We start from the raw sequence: 19,591 nt of genomic DNA on the forward strand, positions 1-19,591 counted from the left end.
ACGGATGCGTCGGACAGAGGGCTGGGGGCCGTTTTGTCCCAGCGGGTGGAGGGAGAGGATCGCCCAGTATTATACATCAGCCGAAAGCTGTCAGTGCATGAGGGGCGCTACAGCACAATTGAGAAAGAGTGCCTGGCGATCAAGTGGGCGGTCCTTGCCCTCCGTTACTACCTGCTGGGGTGCTCTTTCACCCTCTGTTCGGACCACGCGCCCCTCCAGTGGCTCCACCGCATGAAGGATGCCAATGCGCGGATCACCCGTTGGTATCTGGCGCTCCAACCCTTCAACTTCAAGGTGGTCCACAGGCCGGGGGCGCAGATGGTCGTGGCGGACTTCCTCTCCCGTCAAGGGGGGGGGGGGGAGTCGGCGGCGGGCCGGACGGGCGCCCGGCCTGAGTCGGGCGGTGGGGGTATGTGGCAGCGGGGGCGTGGTCAAGCGCCGGTCTGTGACAGGAGGGCGGAGTCGGGGAAGGTAAGTGGCAGAATCGCTACACCGGAGTGTAATTAACCTGTGTTTTGTGTGTGTTCTCCCCAGTAAACCGCGCCCCATTTAAGGAGGGAGAGTGAGAGCAGAGGGGAGCTTCCCGAGAGGAGACTACAGAGTGTGTGTGTGTGTGTGTGTGTGTGCGCGCGAGTCTCCGAATGTTGCTTTTTGAAGTGTCCGACTGAAAAGTACGGCAATAAAGCCTGATATTCATCCTGATCTCTGTCCTGCCGTCTTCTGTGCTCCACCCACACGTTATATCCGCTACAGCGCCTTATCCACCTGAGCCATGACGCCCCCGGTCGATCTTTATTGGTTGAAGAAGGTCGCACCTTAATCCTCTTTCGAATCCAATCGTGCCCATGGGAAAATTAGGGAGCATACAGGTCTAGGGAAGGTCTGGGACAGGTTGCACGGAGCAAGGCTTGATCGCAAAAGAGTGAAGCTAGATCGCACGGATCAAGTGAGTGTCGAGGATAGGCCGAGCAGCACAACCATGCGCGCAATCAGTTCTCGCTCGAGAAGACTCTCGACCAATGCGTCCTTTCCTCGACCTTGTTCACTCTTTTGACGCTCTCTGTGCGACTTTTAGGTCGAGGCTCAGTTTTTTGACATGTCAAAAAAACGAGCTACGATCTCTTTGTTGGGGAGACCATTCCTCGACCACGTACAACCACGGAAGACCAAGGCGTGACCAACCCTCGGTCAACCGTCGACTGTGTACGACCTGCGGTGACCAAGCCACGCTCTGAGATCGCAGCTCGGTCTTCCGGAAAGATTTCTAGGTGAAATGACCCCCTAAGACTTGCATGGTCCATAGCCTCATGAGTGGGCTGACGATTTGTTGACGGGTTTGCCAGCATGCTGATAGGTTCCCATCGGTCCTCCTGAGTATGTGTGCTGCCCTCGGTGGGTAGTCCATTGGCGGTGGTGTGTTCAGGCTGCACACTGATCTCAGGTGGAATGGGCTCAGCTGGCTGCAAGTCTACCCGGTTGTGGCGATATGTGGCTCCTTCCACTTCCACAAGGTATGAATGTGGTGCCACCTGCTGAAGACATATGCCACGGCACCATCTCCCAGTCCTGTCGCCTGGAAGGGGCTTCATCCTGACACCCTGTCCAATCTGCAGCTCTGGGAGGTCTTTTGCAGATCTGTCATAGTAATGTTTAGCTACTTGCCTTTTGCACTGTATTCTTTCAGATACGCCCGGCACAACAAATGGCTCAAGTAGCGAGTCAGACACTGGGAGAGGTGTCTTAAGTCGGCATGCCATGAGCCGCTGTGCTGGACTACTATCCATGCCTACTGTGGGCGTGTTTCTCCAAAGCAGGATAGCTCTCCATGGGTCATCACCTGCTTGCAAAGCACATTTACAGATGTTTTTTGCAATCTTCACTGCCAATTTGGCCTTACCATTCGCCTTTGGGTGACGCGGAGATGAAGTGATGTGCTCAAAACCCCAGTCTCGGGCAAACTGACGGAAAAGGCTACATTCAAACTGAGCCACAGTCTGAGATTACATGATCAGGTTGTCCATACCTGGCAAATTGGGCCTTGCATCTTTTGATGGTAGTCTCAGCGGACAGGTCGGGAAGGTGTTCTATTTCCCAGAAGTCTGAGTAGTGATCCACAATCAGCAGGAAATCTTTCCCTGTGAAGTTAAACAGATCCATGCTTACAATCTGCCAGGGCCGCTTTGGGAGGGGGTGTGACATCATTGCCTCTTTTTGCTGGTCATGTGCGTACTCATTGCATATGGCACACTGGCCCACAAAGTCCTTGATCTCCCCTTGCATATTAGGCCAGAAGAGCGTTTGATGAGCCTGTCTGTAACAGGCCTCTGCTCCTATGTGGCTCCAGTGAATACGTTTCAGCATTTCAGGATGAAGCTTCTTGGGAATGATGACCCTGTCACTTTTGAAGAGGACCCCATTCTGCACGCTTACTTCATCCCTGAAGGCCCAGTATTTTCTGATGGCAATTGGCGTCTATCTTCTCTGGTCTGGCCAGTCCTCCAGTACGGTTGACTTAAGGGCCTGAAGGTGTTCGTCAGTCTCTGTATACTGTCTGGTCTGGGCCAAGCGCTGACTTGTGACATTGAGGTAATCAGCTTGATCTACTTGTTCAGCTTCCAACTGCTCCTGCTGTACTACTGTGCATACAGAATGCCGTATGTAGGGCAGGTTTGAACTGTGAGCACACACGTGCGGTCAGGGTAGGCACTGCCTACCTTAGGTAAATTTCATTAAAATAAAAACCAACACGTGTTTTTAAAAAATATATTGTTGAGAGTTCACAATGTGCAATATGGGTTTTTGATCGGTCTTCGGAGACGTAAATGTACTTTTAACAACTCATTTGTTCCAACTCAATGTTTTGGAACAAATGAGTTGTTAAAAGTACATTTACGTCTCCGAAGACCGATCAAAAACCCAAGTTATCGCACGACGCAAAGCACCCAGGCTTTGGCAGGTTGTTGCGGGAACGCGCAATCCTCCGCTCGCATTTCGAAGACCAGGGTAGGCTCCCTTTGGGTCTGCCTGTCTTGACTTCAACGCTGCCAATATAGGGGGGTTGCGCATGCGTATTATGTATCGCATAGACAGTCTATGGGGAGCAAAAGCTCAGCTTTTGCCGCAGCGGGAATATGCGAGCCAATCACAGCGGTCAAAATGAAAAATTGTTACATTGCACATGAAGTGCCTACTCTGTCTGTGCTATATGCCCCACACACTGTATTTTGAGCACGTTAGCAAAAACTTCACAGGTGAATATGTCTACAATTGCACACTTAAAGTGTTTCAACAAACTTGATTACCAGCAGAAGTTGCTTACAATCAATCGAGGTAGGACATCTGTTCATTCATGTTCACAATCGCTACATTCGTCTACTGATCTTGTTTCATTTTGTGGCACATTTCTTCCACTCTCATAGCCCATGTTTTCCCTATATACCCCTAATGTGATGCTGTAAAGCGCTTGGGACAAATGCTTGTTATTGACAAGCACTCTGTCTCGAATGTCTGTATTAAATAAACTTAAATTAAGCCTTCCTTCTAATAAGTCTTTATTTCCCCACTCTGTGTCTTGGCGTGGTTGAGGCTACCAAAACAGGTCTTGATTTTGAACACAAATCTGGCCCTACTTGGATTAAGGCACCTTATTGGATTTTTTTAATGTTGATTAGGCCCTTTTTTATTCTTTTCTACGAAATTAGCCCAGCTAAATTCCGTATCTTTTCAGTATCTAGGATTCAAATCAATTCAATTAAGAGTTACATCAAGCAAAAATTAATGACATTTTGCATAATGACAGCCTCAGTCACATCTTTGACACCTTGACATCTGACATCTTAGTTATTTTGTTAAAGGTGTTGAACAGATAGTGGCTCATTACCATAGCGCCATCTAGCGGCTGTCTTTGAAAATAACGATTTGATTTGCTTTGATTTTTTTCCATCATTATTTTGAGTATAGGCCTACTATCTATCTATCTATCTATCTATCTATCTATCTATCTATCTATCTATCTATCTATCTATCTATCTATCTAATCACAGCATGAAAAAGTGCACAGCATGTGTCACTGCCTACCCTGCCATAGGGCTCACAGCACGCTACTGACTGTGAGGGGGTGTTGTGGCTCTGCTCAGTGTATCACTGAGATACACCGTACATCTCTGGACCTGGTTTGTACACCACACTCAGGCAGTAGCCCTGAAGGGTTAGCAGCATGTTTTGAAGTCGCTTTGGAACACTGAGGAGCAGCTTGTTAAAGATGGCAATGAGTGGTTTGTGGTCAGTTTCCACTGTCACATCACGTCTTCCATAGAGGTAATAATGAAAGCGTTGACAGGCAAAGACTATGCTAAGGCACTCTTTTTCGATTTGTGCATAATTGTGCTCTGCTGGTGTTAGCGCCCGGGAAGCAAATGCCACCGGCTGTCCATCTTGCAAGAGGCAGCATCCTAAACCATTTTGGCTCGCATCACTTTGCACTGTGACTGGCTTGCTGACATCAAAATATTTCAGGACTGGTGCTAGCCGTGTGATGACCTGGCGACTTGTCCAGGGTGTACCCCGCCTTTCGCCCGTAGTCGGCTGGGATGGGCTCCAGCTTGCCTGCGACCCTGTAGAAGGATAAAGCGGCTAGAGATAATGAGATGAGATGAGATGAGATGAGACTGGTGCTACTGACACTAAGCGCTTGATTTCTGCCACCGCAGCATCATGTTTCGGAAGCCAGTGCCAAGGTATTTCCTTGTCCAGGAGCCTGTGCAAAGGTTCACACACCTCGGACAGCTGCGGCATGAACTTGGAAAGGTATGTGATGAACCCTATGAATCTCTGGACATCTTTGACATCCACTGATGCTGGCATGGCCTGAACTGCCCTGACCTTCTCAGGGTCTGGTCTGAGGCCCTCTGCTGACGGCAAATGTCCATGGAAGAGCACCTCCTTAACCTTAAACTGTAGCTTCTTCAAACTAAGCCTGAGCCGGACTTCCCTGCAGTGTTCCATAAGTGCAAGTAGCTTAGTGTCATGGTCCCTGACAGCCTCGTCTTCTGAGTCGCCACGGCCAACAATCAAGATGTCATCTGCAATCGGCTCCACTCCATTCAGGCCAGCAAGGAGCTCATGCTGTTTCCTTTGATAGACTTCAGGAGCCACTGAAACTCCAAAAGGCAGCTTAAGCCAGCGCTTGCATCCCCATGGAGTCCAGAATGTTGTGAGGAAGCTGCTTTCGTTGTCAAGTTTACATTGCAGGAAGGCATCACATGCGTCCACTAGAGAGAATATGCGGGCTTTGGGCAGCTTATAGAGGACATCTAGAGTAGGCATGATATAGTGCCTCTTGAGTGCTTTATTCAGTGGTTTTGGATCAATGCAAATTCAAATTTTATCAGGTTTCTTAATGATAGCCATATTACTAATCCAATCGGTAGGCTCTGTCACAGAGGTTAGGTGAACCTCCCGCTCATGTCTATCCAGTTCTGCTTTTACAGTTGTTTTGAAGGCTATTGGGACATTGCGTGGTGGGCACTGAACAGGTGTGATTGACTCGTTTAAGTCAAAGTGGACTTCACCAGGTAATGACTCAATGGGTGAGGTGAAGACATCGTCATACCTGCTGGTGAGCTGCTGCCTTGTGAGGGATACCTGGAACAATGCATTCCGTCTTATGGAGCTCCTCAGGTATGATGAAGTGCATCAGACCCAGGCGTTCGCACATTGAGCCCGACAACAATGGATATTGGTTGGTCTCCACGATCTCAAAGTCTAATGGGTAAGTCTGTCCCTTTATTGAGCAATAGGTTCTGAACAGTCCCAGTGAAGTCATGACCTCACCTGAGTAAAGCTTCAGCCTAGTGTGGCTTGGTGCCAGTTTCTCTTTCGGCGCCACTCTCATCTTTTCTTTGAGGCTCATAACATTACAAGTAGCTCCAGAGTCCAACTGGCATTTAAGCCTGACCCTGTTCATTCTCAGATTCACAATCCACTTCTTTCCTTGCTGTCTATCTGTTGTAGCAGCTGCAGTCATATACAGGTACGCTTCTTCTTCATTGTTCTGTAACATGTCTGCTACAGTGTCCACTAAATTTAGGTGAGGCTGTCCAGCCTGTTTTTTTAGACACACGCTGACAAAATGGTTAAGTGTTCCGCAGTGGCGACAGGTCTTCCCAAATGCAGGACATGCGTCTCTCCCTGCTTTGTGCTGGTGGCCACAATATTTGCAGCTCACTTCCATCTCTTTAGCTCTTGGTTTGGTGAATGTGTGCGAGTTGCTCACAGGCTGCCTGGAGTCTGCAGCATTGATTGTGTCCTCAGATTTCTGGGTGAATGCTCTCATACGCACGTCCATCTCAGCTATTGATATGTGCCGTGCTGCTGAGCTCAGCAGCACGGCACATATCAATAGCTGAGACAAGGGTAAGGTCTTTCTCTCTCAAAAGCCTGAGGCGCGTGCCTTCATCTGCTATGCCAAGGACTAGCCTGTCCCTTATGAGTTCCTCCTTTAGTGCACCATAGTTGCAGGTAGCGGCCTTTTCTCTCAGCCGAGTCACATACATATCTATCAGTTCTCCCTCCTCTTGCTTCAGACTCCCTAAAACAAAACGCTCAAATCTGACATTTTTAGCAGGTTTAAAATATGCTTCCAAGGCTTTCAGAATGGTTGCAACGTCGTTCTCATGGTCCTCATCTAAGTGCAGGTTGTGTTTATAGATATGCCTACATTCGCTGCCCATGACCCTTCTCTGTGTCGCTGCTTTTACCTCCGCTGTTTTTCCGGCTAGTCTAGATGCCAACATGTAGTCTTCAAAGTCCTCCTTGAACATATCCCAGTTGGCGGCAACGTCCCCGGAGAGTTTCATCTCAGCTGGAGGTGGAATCGTGCTCAGGTTAGCAGCCATTTTCGCTCCGTTTATCTGGTGAAGGCGAGCGAGAAAACAACTTGCGTCGCTATATAAGTTAGGTCAGGGGTTTTCAAAGTGTGGGAGAGTCAGCCCCCCCTCGGAGAGCAAATAAACAACAGTGCCCCCCTTACAATTTTTGTTGTTGCTATACTTAATGTTCCATTCGTATTTTTAAAAAATGGTTGTTGTACACATTTTTATTTTTTTCTTTTTCACATTTTAAACATCTGTGCTTTTTAAAACATCTTGTTTTACACATTTTAAACATCTCATAGCATCGTTAGCTAGCACCTCTTGGCAGACAACACACTGTGGCAGTGGAGCATCTTCAGATCCAGTCCATGAAAATCCAAACTTTAAATAATCGTGGTCATACTTCCTTCTTTTTTCAGTCCCCCCAGGATTCCGCGGGCCTTTTTTGTGATTGTTGCGGGCTAAAATGTCTGATGTTGCGGGGGTTTTCCAAAAAATTGCGATGAAAGTTGCGGTGTTTTTTAGGTTTTTGTTGCGATTACATTGCGGGAGGAAGTGAAAGTTGTGAGAAATTGTTGTGATTTTCTCTTTTTGTGATTAAAATTGAGTGATATGTTAAATATTAAGTTATTACTGAAAAACTATTGATTAAAAAAACAAAGACACTGAGAAATGGTCCTATAAACAACTTTACCAATATAAAAGATTACCAGGACTACAAAAATGCAGAAAAATAGGCTTTACTTATCCAAATGCACCTGTTGGTTCAAAAGTTAAAGTGCATAGAACCTCACAGCACAACATGAAGTTACCTTAAAATATAATATAAATGCCTCAGCTTTCATGTAAGAAAAAAACACTATTAATACTAGTACTGTGTGCAGGCAGTCTCTCCTGAAGACTAAATTAAACAATAATTATAAACTAATAAAATAAATGGCTCAGGCTTCATAGAAGAAAAAAAAACAATTTGAACAGAATCTCACAGTATGATGCTGAAGCTGCCTAAACAATGGAAAATAAAATACCATTTTGGCAAAAATGTTGGCATCCATTAATTTATTGTATTAAGTAAAAAAAAATGTAAAGTGCACACTGTGCTTCACTGTAAACATAACACACTTTCAGTAACAGAATTTAAGCCTATATAAACACTGACTCGCACATCATGCAATGTTGCCAGATACTGCTGACGTTTTCCAGTCCAAAATATGTTCAAAACCCGCCAAAATGCACTTGAAACCACCCAATCTGGCAACACTGCGCGCATGCTGCTTCTCTTGAACGTATACACGGAAGTAAGGCGGAAGGTAGTTTGTCGACGTCACCTCAAGACGACGCCAACGATTGGTCAAATTTGCGGGAAAGTTGCAGTGATTGGATATAATTGCAACACCGCCCTGAATTTGCGGGGATTGGTTGAATTTGCATTAAATTTTCAAATCGCAACATCCTGGAGGCTCTGTTTTTTTTGCTTGGCCCAGACTCTGTCTCCTCACTCACTGTAGCTTTAGGTACTAAAAATCGATCCATTTTGTCTCTGGTAAAGGCTAGCTGAAGTTCGCTAAATGTCCGCAATAGTAACTTATTCTGGTTTATTTTTCCTCACGTTGCGCCCCCCCCTTAAGAACTCTGGCGCCCCCCAAGGGGGGCACGCTCCACACTTTGAAAAGCCCTGAGTTAGGTTATCTCACTAACTTTCCCAAGCTTCTGACACCATGTTTGTGAGTGTGTAGTGAGACGCACGGAGCCGGAGACACCGTTTCAGTTCAGCACAGGTTTTTAATGGTGTGCTGCACACTTGGGAACATCAACAGTATACTGTGCTCAACTACAGGTTACCCGAGCCACCAAGAGGTGGCGCAGCTACACTCCATAACAGCTTCCTTTTGTGCACAGTAAAGTTTTAACTGATATTTGTGGATGCCAAGTCAAGTTTATTTGTATAGCGCTTTTAACAATAAACATTGTCGCAAAGCAGCTTTACAGAATTTGAACGACTTAAAACATGAGCTAATTTTATCCCTAATCTATCCCCAATGAGCAAGCCTGTGGCGACGGTGGCAAGGAAAAACTCCCTCAGACGACATGAGGAAGAAACCTCGAGAGGAACCAGACTCAAAAGGGAACCCATCCTCATTTGGGCAACAACAGACAACATGATCATAACATTAACAGTTTTAACATGAAGTCAGTTCCATTGATGTTATAATTCTTCATTGATGGAAACTTGAGTGCTAAACTGTTCATGACAACTGCAGTCCTAAAGATAGCAAGTCAACTGTAGTCCTCAGCCATAAAAGCATTACTGTAAGTGTCCAGAGCGTCCTCCAGGTGTGACTTTCAACTGTCCACATGGGGCCGTCCTCCACAGGAGCGATGCGATGAGACTCCAACCAGACACAGGGCACCAGGATGGATCAGGCAGGTCCGAGGAGCAGAAGAGGTCAGCATCTCGATCTCAGGATTGACATGTAACTCAGAGGGACAGATTTTTTTTTTGGGGGGGGAGAGACAGAGAGAGAAAAAACAGGTTGTTAGGTATGCCCAATGTCACCTGAATAAGTAGGAACAGTATACATATTGCACTGAGTACAAGTAGGGACTCCGGAAACTAACTATGACAGTATAACTAAAAGGGGAGAGCCAGAAGGTAACACAGGCATGAGGGAGCCCCGGGACATAAAGCAGCCAGCCACTACACCGTCAACAAACTCGAGTGAGCAAGTGAGTGGGGGACTGACAGCATCCATACATCCCAGTTTACCAAAACACTATGTCTGAGGACCCTCCAGGTCTACACCTTTACCTCAAACACCATTAACACAAGGCTTGACTAAACAGATATGTTTTCAGTCTAGACTTAAAGGCTGAGACTGTGTCTGATTCCCAAACATTACTTGGAAGGCTGTTCCATAAATGTGGCGCTTTGTAAGAAAAGGCTCTGCCCCCTGATGTAGCCTTCACTATACGAAGTACCAGCAGATAGCCTACACCTTTTGATCTAAGTAGGCGTGGCAGGTCACAGACGACCAGAAGTTCACTCAGGTATTGCGGTGCGAGACCATTCAGTGCTTTAAAGGTCAATAGTAGTATTTTATAATCAATACGAAATTTGATTGGGAGCCAATGCAGTGTGGATAAGACAGGGGTGATGTGGTCATATTTTCTAGTTCTAGTAAGGACTCTTGCTGCTGCATTTTGAACTAACTGGAGCTTGTTTATGCACTTATTGGAACATCCAGACGGTAAGGCATTACAATAATCCAACCTGGAGGTAACGAATGCATGAACTAGTTTTTCCGCGTCATGTAGTGACATTAATTTTCTTATCTTAGCAATATTTCTGAGATGAAAGAAAGCAATCCGGGTAATGTTATCAATGTGAGTTTTAAATGAAAGACTGGGGTCAATAATTACTCCGAGGTCTTTTACTGCTGCACGTGAAGAAACAGAAAGGCCATCCAGAGTTACTGTGTAATCAGAAAACTTACTTCTAGCTGCATGTGGCCCTAGTACAAGTACTTTAGTCTTGTCAGAGTTAAGCAGAAGGAAGTTAATAAGCATCCAGTGTCTAATGCCCTTCACACATTCCTCAATTCTATTAAGCTGGTGTCTCTCATCAGGTTTTGCAGAAACACACAACTGTGTGTCATCAGCATAACAGTGGAAACTAATACAATGTTTATGAATAATATCACCCAGAGGTAACATATATAAAGAAAAAAGCAGTGGACCCAAGAGAGAACCTTGTGGAACACCAAACTTTACTTCAGTATGTCTCGAAAAATCACCATTTACATCAACATACTGATAGCAATCCGTTAAATAAGACCTGAGCCAGGAGAGGGCCATTCCCTTAAAGGACATGGGAAATGAAACATAAATGCACGCTATATCAGTTTCTTTCCATTAAAAATATGAATTAATTGCATCAACAAATACAAAATCATCTATTAAATTCAGCAAAATCATTATATTCGTGATGATTATATGGCATTTCTGCTCGAGCTCCGATATGCATATTTTACAACCGGAAGAGCCGCTGTCACGTGATCATACGTCACAAAAACTTTCGGGCACAGCACAAGCGGGTAGATGAATGGAGAAGTGAATGACAAGAAAATTGTTTTTATAGTCTTTAACGTACATTGAACATCATGGTGTATTGTGCTGCTTATGGTTGCAGTAATTCCAATGGGAAATGCCCTGGAGTAAGTTTTTTTGCATTCCCCAAAGACCTGAAGCTGAGGAAAGTGTGGGCTCACTACTGCCGTAGAAAAAACTTTGCACCTACTGTTTCCCACAAACTGTGTTCGGACCATTTCACTGAGGATTCTTTCAACATTAATACTCAGGTACTGAGCGATATTAATTGCCAAGCCAAATTTAAGAGGCCATATAGCACCATAATATACAGGGCCTAACATTCCTACAACTGTAGAGACAGTCAAGAAATCCTGTAACATTAATGGACATTTAAATAAATGTTATATTGGTAAGTTTGTTTAACTTTTCTTAATTTTCATCTCTTTCACCAAATGGCGTAGTGTTGTTGGCTGTGTGATGGCGTTTCGCCATTTTGAATGTTTTCATCTCGGACTCTGGAAGCATTGTATCTCAATCAATCTCGAAAAATATCAGCAAAAAAAAACTAGCTTGCAACGGACTTTAGCTAGATCTATGATGAACTTTCAATGTATGATACAAAAATAATACTTCTTTCAACAGATCATTAGCCTTTGAGCAGAATTGTTTTTAACTTACCAGGAAGTGTTATCGAGCCGACCGCTTTCAGTTTCATGGGGATTGAATGAACTCTCACTCTCAGAATCACCTGACGCATCAGAGTAAAGACAAGATCCATGTTCATGTGAATTTCCAGCTATCGGTTCGAATTGATAGGGTCTAACTTCACATCTCTGTGAAACATCGGGAATGTCACTGTCGATGGTGTCCATTTCGGTAACCTGTTTACATTAGATTCCCAAGCGCTGGCTCCTTGGAAAGTTTTTGTGACGTCACGGGTCACGTGACCACCTAGCTAATTAACGAATCATTGTTTTATGCTGATGTATAAAAAAGTTGAATAATGTGATGATTTTCACATTTTTGACACCCTGCAGTGATTTAGATGGCATTTCTTATGTCCTTTATACATAATTATACCCAGAAAAAAATCCATGTCCCATGTCCTTTAACTCCCACAACATTTTCTAGTCTATCCAGAAGAACGGAATGATCAATGGTATCAAATGCTGCACTAAGGTAAAGCAACACAATAAGCGAGACATAGCCCTGATCAGACGCCAACAGTAGGTCGTTTACTACTTTAACCAGAGCTGTCTCTGTGCTATGATGAGGTCTAAATCCTGACTGATACATTTCAAGGATGTTATTCCTATGTAAATATAAGCATAACTGCTGTGCCACAGCTTTTTCAAGGATCTTTGAGATAAAGGGGAGGTTTGATATTGGCCGGTAATTGGACAGCTGACAGGGATCAAGGTCAGGTTTTTTAATCAGGGGTTTGATAACTGCAAGTTTAAAAGATTTGGGTACATAGCCAATCCTAAGAGAATAATTTATTATTTTTTAGAAGCAGTTCAATTACTTCAGGTATTATCTGTTTGAATTGATGTGTAGGTAAGGGATCTAGTACACAAGTTGAGGCTTTTTGATGCCAAGATTAATGAAAGTAATTAAATTTTTCAAAGGGGAGTAAAACATTCTAATTGCTGATCTGATACGGTTATATTGTTAACTACAGGGTCCCTTACATTGTCTGACCTTAAGTTAGTTAGTTTGAATTTGTCGGATATTCTCAATTTTGCCATTAAAAAAATTCATGAAGTCGTTGCTACTACATACTGTAGGTGTGCATGTGTCTATAGTGGACTTATTCCTGGTTAATTTTGCTACAGTATTAAATAGAAATCTAGGATTATTTTTATCTTCTATTAGGGAGGAGAGATATGTTGATCTAACAGCACTAAGAGATTTTCTATACTTCAGGAAGCTCTCCTTCCACACTAATTTGAACACTACCAATTTTGTTTGATGCCATTTACGTTCCAATTTGAGTGGTCTGTTTTAAAGTGCGAGTGTCATCATTATACCAGGGTGCTAATTTTTTGTCTCTGACCATTTTCCTTTTAAGAGGAGCTACATTATCTAAAGTATGGCGGAACGTTGACTCTACGCATTCAGTTGCCTGATCAAGTTCTGCAGGGGCTGACAGTGACCCGATCAAAGTTGATAACTCTGGGAGATCATTTATAAAGCTCTGTGAAGTAGTTGACATGAATGTACATTTAATACAGTACCATGGTGAGGTGCATATATTATTACTTAGAAATATTTTGAATGAGATGAGATAATGATCTGAGATAACTTCAGACTGTGGAAGTATGACTATATGTTCTACATTTAACCTGAATTATTAGATCGAGGGTGTGACCACCATTATGGGTCGGTCCTATGACATTCTGATTAATCCCTACTGAATCTAAAATGGACACAAACGCTGTTTTCAAAGGGTCTTCTGGGTTATCAAAGTGAATATTAAAATCTCTGACAACTAAAGCTTTGTCTAAGGAAATAACCAGATCGGAGATAAAATCTGCAAATTCAGAAAGAAACTCAGAATATGGCCCTGGGGGCCTGTAAATAATAAGTAATGGAATTAACTGGGTAGACCTATTTTGCGAGGCTACATACATTACACTGTGTGCACAATTATTAGGCAAGTGAGTACTCTGACCCTACCATTATTTCTATGCATGTTTTCCAACCGCAAGCTAGATACACTTGAATGCTAATTGGATTTAAGCATTCTCAGGTGGTATTTATTTGTGTAATGAGGGAGGGTGTGACCTAAAGTCATTAATACCCTATATTAAGGTCTGCATAATTATTAGGCAGCTTCTTTATCTCAGGAAAAATGGGCCAAAAAAGAGATTTAACAGACACTGAAAAGACAAAAATTGTAAAATGCCTATCAGAGGGATGCAGCACTCTTGAAATAGCTAAGCTATAGAAATGTGAGCACAAAACAATCAAACGTTTTGTTGCAAATAGTCAACAGGGTCGCAAAAAATGTGTGGAGAAGAAAAGACACAAATTAACCGCAAAAGACTTGAGAAGGATTAAACATGAAGCTACAAGGAACCCATTATCCTCCAGTGCCACAATATTCTAGAACTGCAACCGACTTGGAGTGTCCAGAAGGACAAGGTGTTCGGTGCTCAGAGACATGGCCAAGGTAAGGAAGGCTGAAACACGACCACCACTAAACAAGACTCACAAGTTGAAATGTCAAGATTGGGCCAAGAAATATCTGAAGACAGATTTTCCAAAGGTTTTATGGACGGATGAAATGAGAGTGACTCTGGATAGACCAGATGGATGGGCCCATAGCTGGATAACTAATGGACACAGGGCACTTTGACTCAGACACCAGCAAGGTGGTGGAGGGGTAATGGCATGGGCTGCTATTATTAAGGATGAGCTAGTTTGACCATTTCAGGTTGAAGATGGACTTAACATCAACTCCCAAACCTACTGCCAGTTTCTAAAAGATACATTCTTCAAGCAGTGGTATGGGAAGAAGTCTGCATCATTCAAGAAGGCCATGATTGTTATGCAGAACAATGCACCATCACATGCACCCAAGTACTCCACTGCTTGGCGAGCCCACAAAGGCCTTAAAGATGACAAAGTAATGACATGGCCCCCTTCCTCACCTGACTTAAACCCTATTGAGTACTTGTGGCCCCTTCTTAAGCATGAGATTTACAGCGAGGGAAGACAATACACCACTCTGAATAGCATTTGGGAGGCCGTGGTTGCTCCTGCACAAAAAGTTGATCGTCAACAAATCAAAAAACTAACAGACTGGATGGAAGGCTCATGGCAGTTATTGAAAAGAAGGGTGTCTATATTGGTCACTGAATATTTTTGAAATGCTAGAAGTGTTTATTTGTTAATTCTGAGTTGTTTATTTGTTACACTGAAAATTAAAATAAACAAGTGAGATGGGAAACTTTAAGCTTTTCATTTAGTTGCATAATAATTCTGCACACTAAATGTTGCCTAATAATTGTGCACACTTATATATTCCCCTGAGAAGGCCTAAACTCCCCTTTCCTTTGTTAATCATTCTGGTTTTAGGTTTATTAACAATTTGGATTGACTGAGAGCACTGTATTTGTTCAACGATAAAATTAATCATCAGGAATACAACTTGCCTAATAATTGTGCACACAGTGTATATGAGTATAAAGAACTTCAAATGTATTAAATTTATAACTAGGTTTGTGTGTTACACCTAGATAATCATTATAAATAATCGCGACGCCTCCTCCTCTGCCAGTTAGACGAGACTGGTATATATAACTGTATCCAGGAGGACTCGCTTCATTTAATGCTATATATTCATTTGGCTTAATCCATGTTTCAGTTAAACAAAGTACATTAAACTCCTGATCAGTAATAAGTTAATTAACCATTAGCACTTTAGATGTAAGAGATCTAATATTTAATAGCGCCACCTTTAGATCAAAGGTGCTGGCAGCAGCTGTACAGTCAGTATGATCTAATTTTATATTGATTAGGTTACTGGAACAAACTGAATATTTCTACTTTTTTGTTGAGCTCAGGGAACAGACACAGTCTTGATGTAGTGGACCCTGAGTGACGACTGTGCAGCTAGCAGACAGTCGGTTTAGCCTGTTCGTCTGCTCCCTGGCCTTGGATTGTCAGAAATTAACTAGGCCTGTTCTGAGACTATGACCTATGCTGCAGGAAATGAGAGCAGCACCTTCCCGAGTGGGATGGATACCATCCCGCCCTAAAAGGCCAGTAGCGCCCTCAAAATTAGCCCAATTATCTATAAAGCCCACACTGTTTTCAGAGCACCACCTGGACAACCAGCAGTTCAGCGACCATAACCTGCTGTAAGCTACATCACCACGCCACATTGGGATGGGGCCAGAGCATACTACAGCATCGGACATCGCCTTCGCTAATTTAAACACCTCTACAAAGTTACTCTTAGTAACCTCAGACTGACAAAGGCGTACATCATTAGCTCCTGCATGGATAACTATCTTTGAGAACCTGTGCTTGCCTAGGACCCTAAGATTACCTGCTATGTCCGGCACCCTGGCTCCCGGTATACACCTGACTAAAGCTGCTGGTGCCCCTAAAGGCTGAGCTAATTTCACATGCCGTATGATAGAGTCCCCTATAACCAGAGCTCTTTCAGGTTTCTCAGTGGGTGCATCATTAAGGAGAGCAAACCTGTTTGACATGTGACGCGGAGAGGAGTGGTGCTCCCGTGGGCGAGCCTCAGCAGTAGCTTTGGCTCTACGCTTATGCCGCAGAGTCATCATCCATTCGCCCCGCTGTAAGGGCTCTAATGCCGGAGTTGGGGGATTACTAACTCCACCTAGGGCATCCAGACTTTCCCCTACAGAAACTACACTGTTCTCATTCTCACTGACCTTCTCTAAAGCCTGGATACGCGCTTCTAACACTATAATCTTCTCCATCAGAGAGCTAACTAATCTGCACTTATCACAAATAAAGCTATCACTAGCGACGGAGGAAGAATGACTAAACATCCTGCAATCAGCACACTGAACAGGTTGAAAGTGTGCCATGATGAAAGGATTCACGTACTTTAATCGAAGATCTGTTGATATTAAAGCAGATCCGATGTGGATGGCCTCCGCTTGTGCTCTTTACACAAGAGGAGAAAAAAAAAAAGAAAGCTTCCGGTCTCGACATTCTTCCAAAAAAAGAGAAAAAAAAACGGAAAAAGGAACATGAAGGTACAAAAAGGAAAGCGAAAGTACAATAAAAAAATGAAGAGGATACTGGAAAATGATTTGTCGAAAAAATAAAAGAGATTAGTAATTAACGCCAACACTCACGGAAAAAAGACTTGTCGCAAACAACTCAGGAACCAGGAAGTGCATAGCACAGAATGTGCATAGCACAGAATGTGCATGCGCAACCCAATCACCAATCACCCAGATGTACAGGTGTAACTCCATATTGTAGTGCAGAGTTCACAGATGGAGACGGTTGATGAACAGTAATTTTCATGATGCTGTTTGCTTAGGTAAGGTCAACTCTGAGGTCTTTCAAACCCAATTTAGGCGCTTCACAGCAAGCGAGGGGGTACTTATGCAATCTTCTTCTTCTTCTTCTTCCTTTTCGGCTACTCCCATTAGGGGTTGCCACAGCAGATCTGTTCCGCATATTTGATTTGGCATAGGTTTTTCACTGGATCCCCTTCCTGACGCAACCCTCCCCAATCTATCCAGGCTTGGGACCAGCACTAAGTATGCACTGGCTTGTGTAACCCCAATGGCTAGGTATTTCACCTAATCTGCATGTCTTTGCACTCTGGAGGAAACTGGAGTACCCGGAGGAAAGCCACACAGACATGGGAAGAACATGCAAATTCCACACAGAAGGACCCCCGTCTACTGATCCCCCTTTTCCACCAGAGCAATTCCAGGGCTGGTTCGGGGCCAGTGCTTAGTTTGGAACCGGGTTTTCTGTTTCCACTGTCAAGGAACTGGCTCTGGGGCCAGAAAAACCGGTTCCAGGCTAGCAACAACTCTCTGCTGGGCCAGAGGAAAGAACCGCTTATGTCAGCGGAGGGGGCGGAGTTGTTAAGACCAACAACAATAACAAGACCACGAAAGATCGCCATTTTTAAGCGGCGAGAAGCAGCAGCTGTACAAATGCGAAGTCATCCATTATTATTATTATTGTTGTTGTTGTTGTTGCTGCTGCTTCTTCCGTGTTGTTTTTGCTTCGATATTCGCGCCAAGGTTTAAGCAAACGTAGCGACGTAACTGACGTATACAGCAACGTAATGACATATACAGTGACGTAATGACGTGGCACCGCGAGCTATGGAAAAGCAAACTGGTTCTCAGCTGGCTCGCAAGTTGAACGAGTTGTGAACCAGCACCAGCACTGGCCCCGAACCAGCCCTGGAACTGATTTGGTGGAAAAGGGGTATGAGAGATTCAAACCTGGAACTTTCTTGCTGTGAGGCAACAGTGCTAACCACCGTGCCACCCCCAATACTTATGCAATCATAATTATTAAATTAAAAAAATTAATAAAATTGTAAATATGTTTCAACCTAAACTGTTCACCCTGTTTAATATTATGGGCTGTTTTGTGTTGAGTTATTATAGAAAATCTCAGTTACATCTAATTCAGTTCCAGGTTGTAACACTGCAAAATGTGCACAAGTTCAAAGGGGGTGAATACTAATGCAAGGCACTGTATATACACAACTGAAAAAGACAACAAGGAACCTAAAGATACAAGACAAAAGTCTATGTATATTCATTTGACATGTTTTTACCTTAATCTGGGGAATCTCTCCACTGGAATAAGCTCCTGGAGATTGACATTACCAGCCAGTTTCAGGTGAGTCAACACATGCAGCTCAACCACAGGTAAAGACGAAAGGTGATTGGAAGTCAGGTCACTGTAAAGAAATAAAGTCAATAGCACTATATTTATTCATATTCAAACTCACACAAGGTATGTGTGTTTCAGAATTATTGGCACATTTGTTTAAAAAAATATTTCCACATTTTAACAAATCCATGTCACTATGACGGTGTATTAGGGCTATAATAGGTTAAAAAAATGGAGCTGAGGTGGGGGAAATATTCTTCAAAAAACCCTCTGAATTTCTGAGCTTAAAGCATTTAAGAGATTAACCATTTATGAGAAACAAACTTGCCGTTTGCCGAGATTATAAAGACATAAATTTGAAAAAATAAAAATAAAACTATCATGCGTCCCTGCTGCAGTGCATTCTGGGAAATGTAAGAGAAAATCTCTTAGTGATTTATTCTTTTATACTGTGCAGTCGAGGTGGAAAGACTGCATTTCCTATAACTCTTGGCTCAGCCGTGGCCTCTGTGATGTGATGACGTTGATGCAACCTTGTAAAGTGAAGCAATCTGGTTCCTTGAGAAAAACAAGATTTTTTCCAATTTGTTTTTTTTTCTTGTAAATTTGAGAGTTCTTAATCTTGGAATTTCTGATGTTTTGATATCAGAATTTCTGAGATTTGTCTCCTTTTCAAGTTTTTTTTTTCCTCACAATTTTATAACTTTATAATCTCTGAGAATATCCAATTTTTTTTCCTCATAAATGTACAACATTAATCTTGGAAATTCTGAGGTTTGTCCCCCCCCTCAGAATACAGTATTACTCCCTGCCTCAGCTCTATTTTTTTCCCTACAATGGCTCTAACATGCTGTTGAAATGTCAAAGTTATAGAAATTGTTACATATGAACAAAAGGTTCACCTGACACTTGACGAATTAACAGCTTTAAGACATTCTTAAAGTATCCTAAAAGTTTACAGAATGCTAAATTTCAGTGTATTTACTTATAACTTTGGGAATTTGAATAGTATAACTTGAAGTGACTTTCCATGACTTCTTAAAGATAACGAAATGCTGTTAAAAAGAATGTTTAGATGTCACTTAAAGTTACTTAATTTAACATTTAAATGTACTTAAAGTCACTACTACTTTAACTACCAATAAAGGGTCTTAAAGTTACTAGTATATGAAATGAATTTAAAAAGTTTAATACAGGTTCTTAAATGTACTACTAAATTTAAGGGCTGGTCTTAAAGGTAACTTAAATACACTACTAAATTT

At 43.0% G+C, this 19,591-nt stretch overlaps 1 protein-coding gene across 1 annotated transcript in view; it reads right to left on the reverse strand.

Moving 5' to 3' along the window:
- The window catches only part of LOC132869944 (leucine-rich repeat-containing G-protein coupled receptor 5-like), a gene marked incomplete at its 3' end in the record, with an annotated part of 250,936 nt that overhangs the window by 14,595 nt on the left and 216,750 nt on the right, over positions 1–19,591 (reverse strand). The window contains exon 15 of the mRNA XM_060903511.1: positions 18,271–18,396. Coding sequence (XP_060759494.1) covers positions 18,271–18,396 — 126 coding nt within the window. The remainder of the gene's footprint in view (positions 1–18,270; positions 18,397–19,591) is intronic.

This window comes from Neoarius graeffei, chromosome 21, assembly GCF_027579695.1.
Source record: "Neoarius graeffei isolate fNeoGra1 chromosome 21, fNeoGra1.pri, whole genome shotgun sequence".
Taxonomy (NCBI): domain Eukaryota; kingdom Metazoa; phylum Chordata; class Actinopteri; order Siluriformes; family Ariidae; genus Neoarius; species Neoarius graeffei.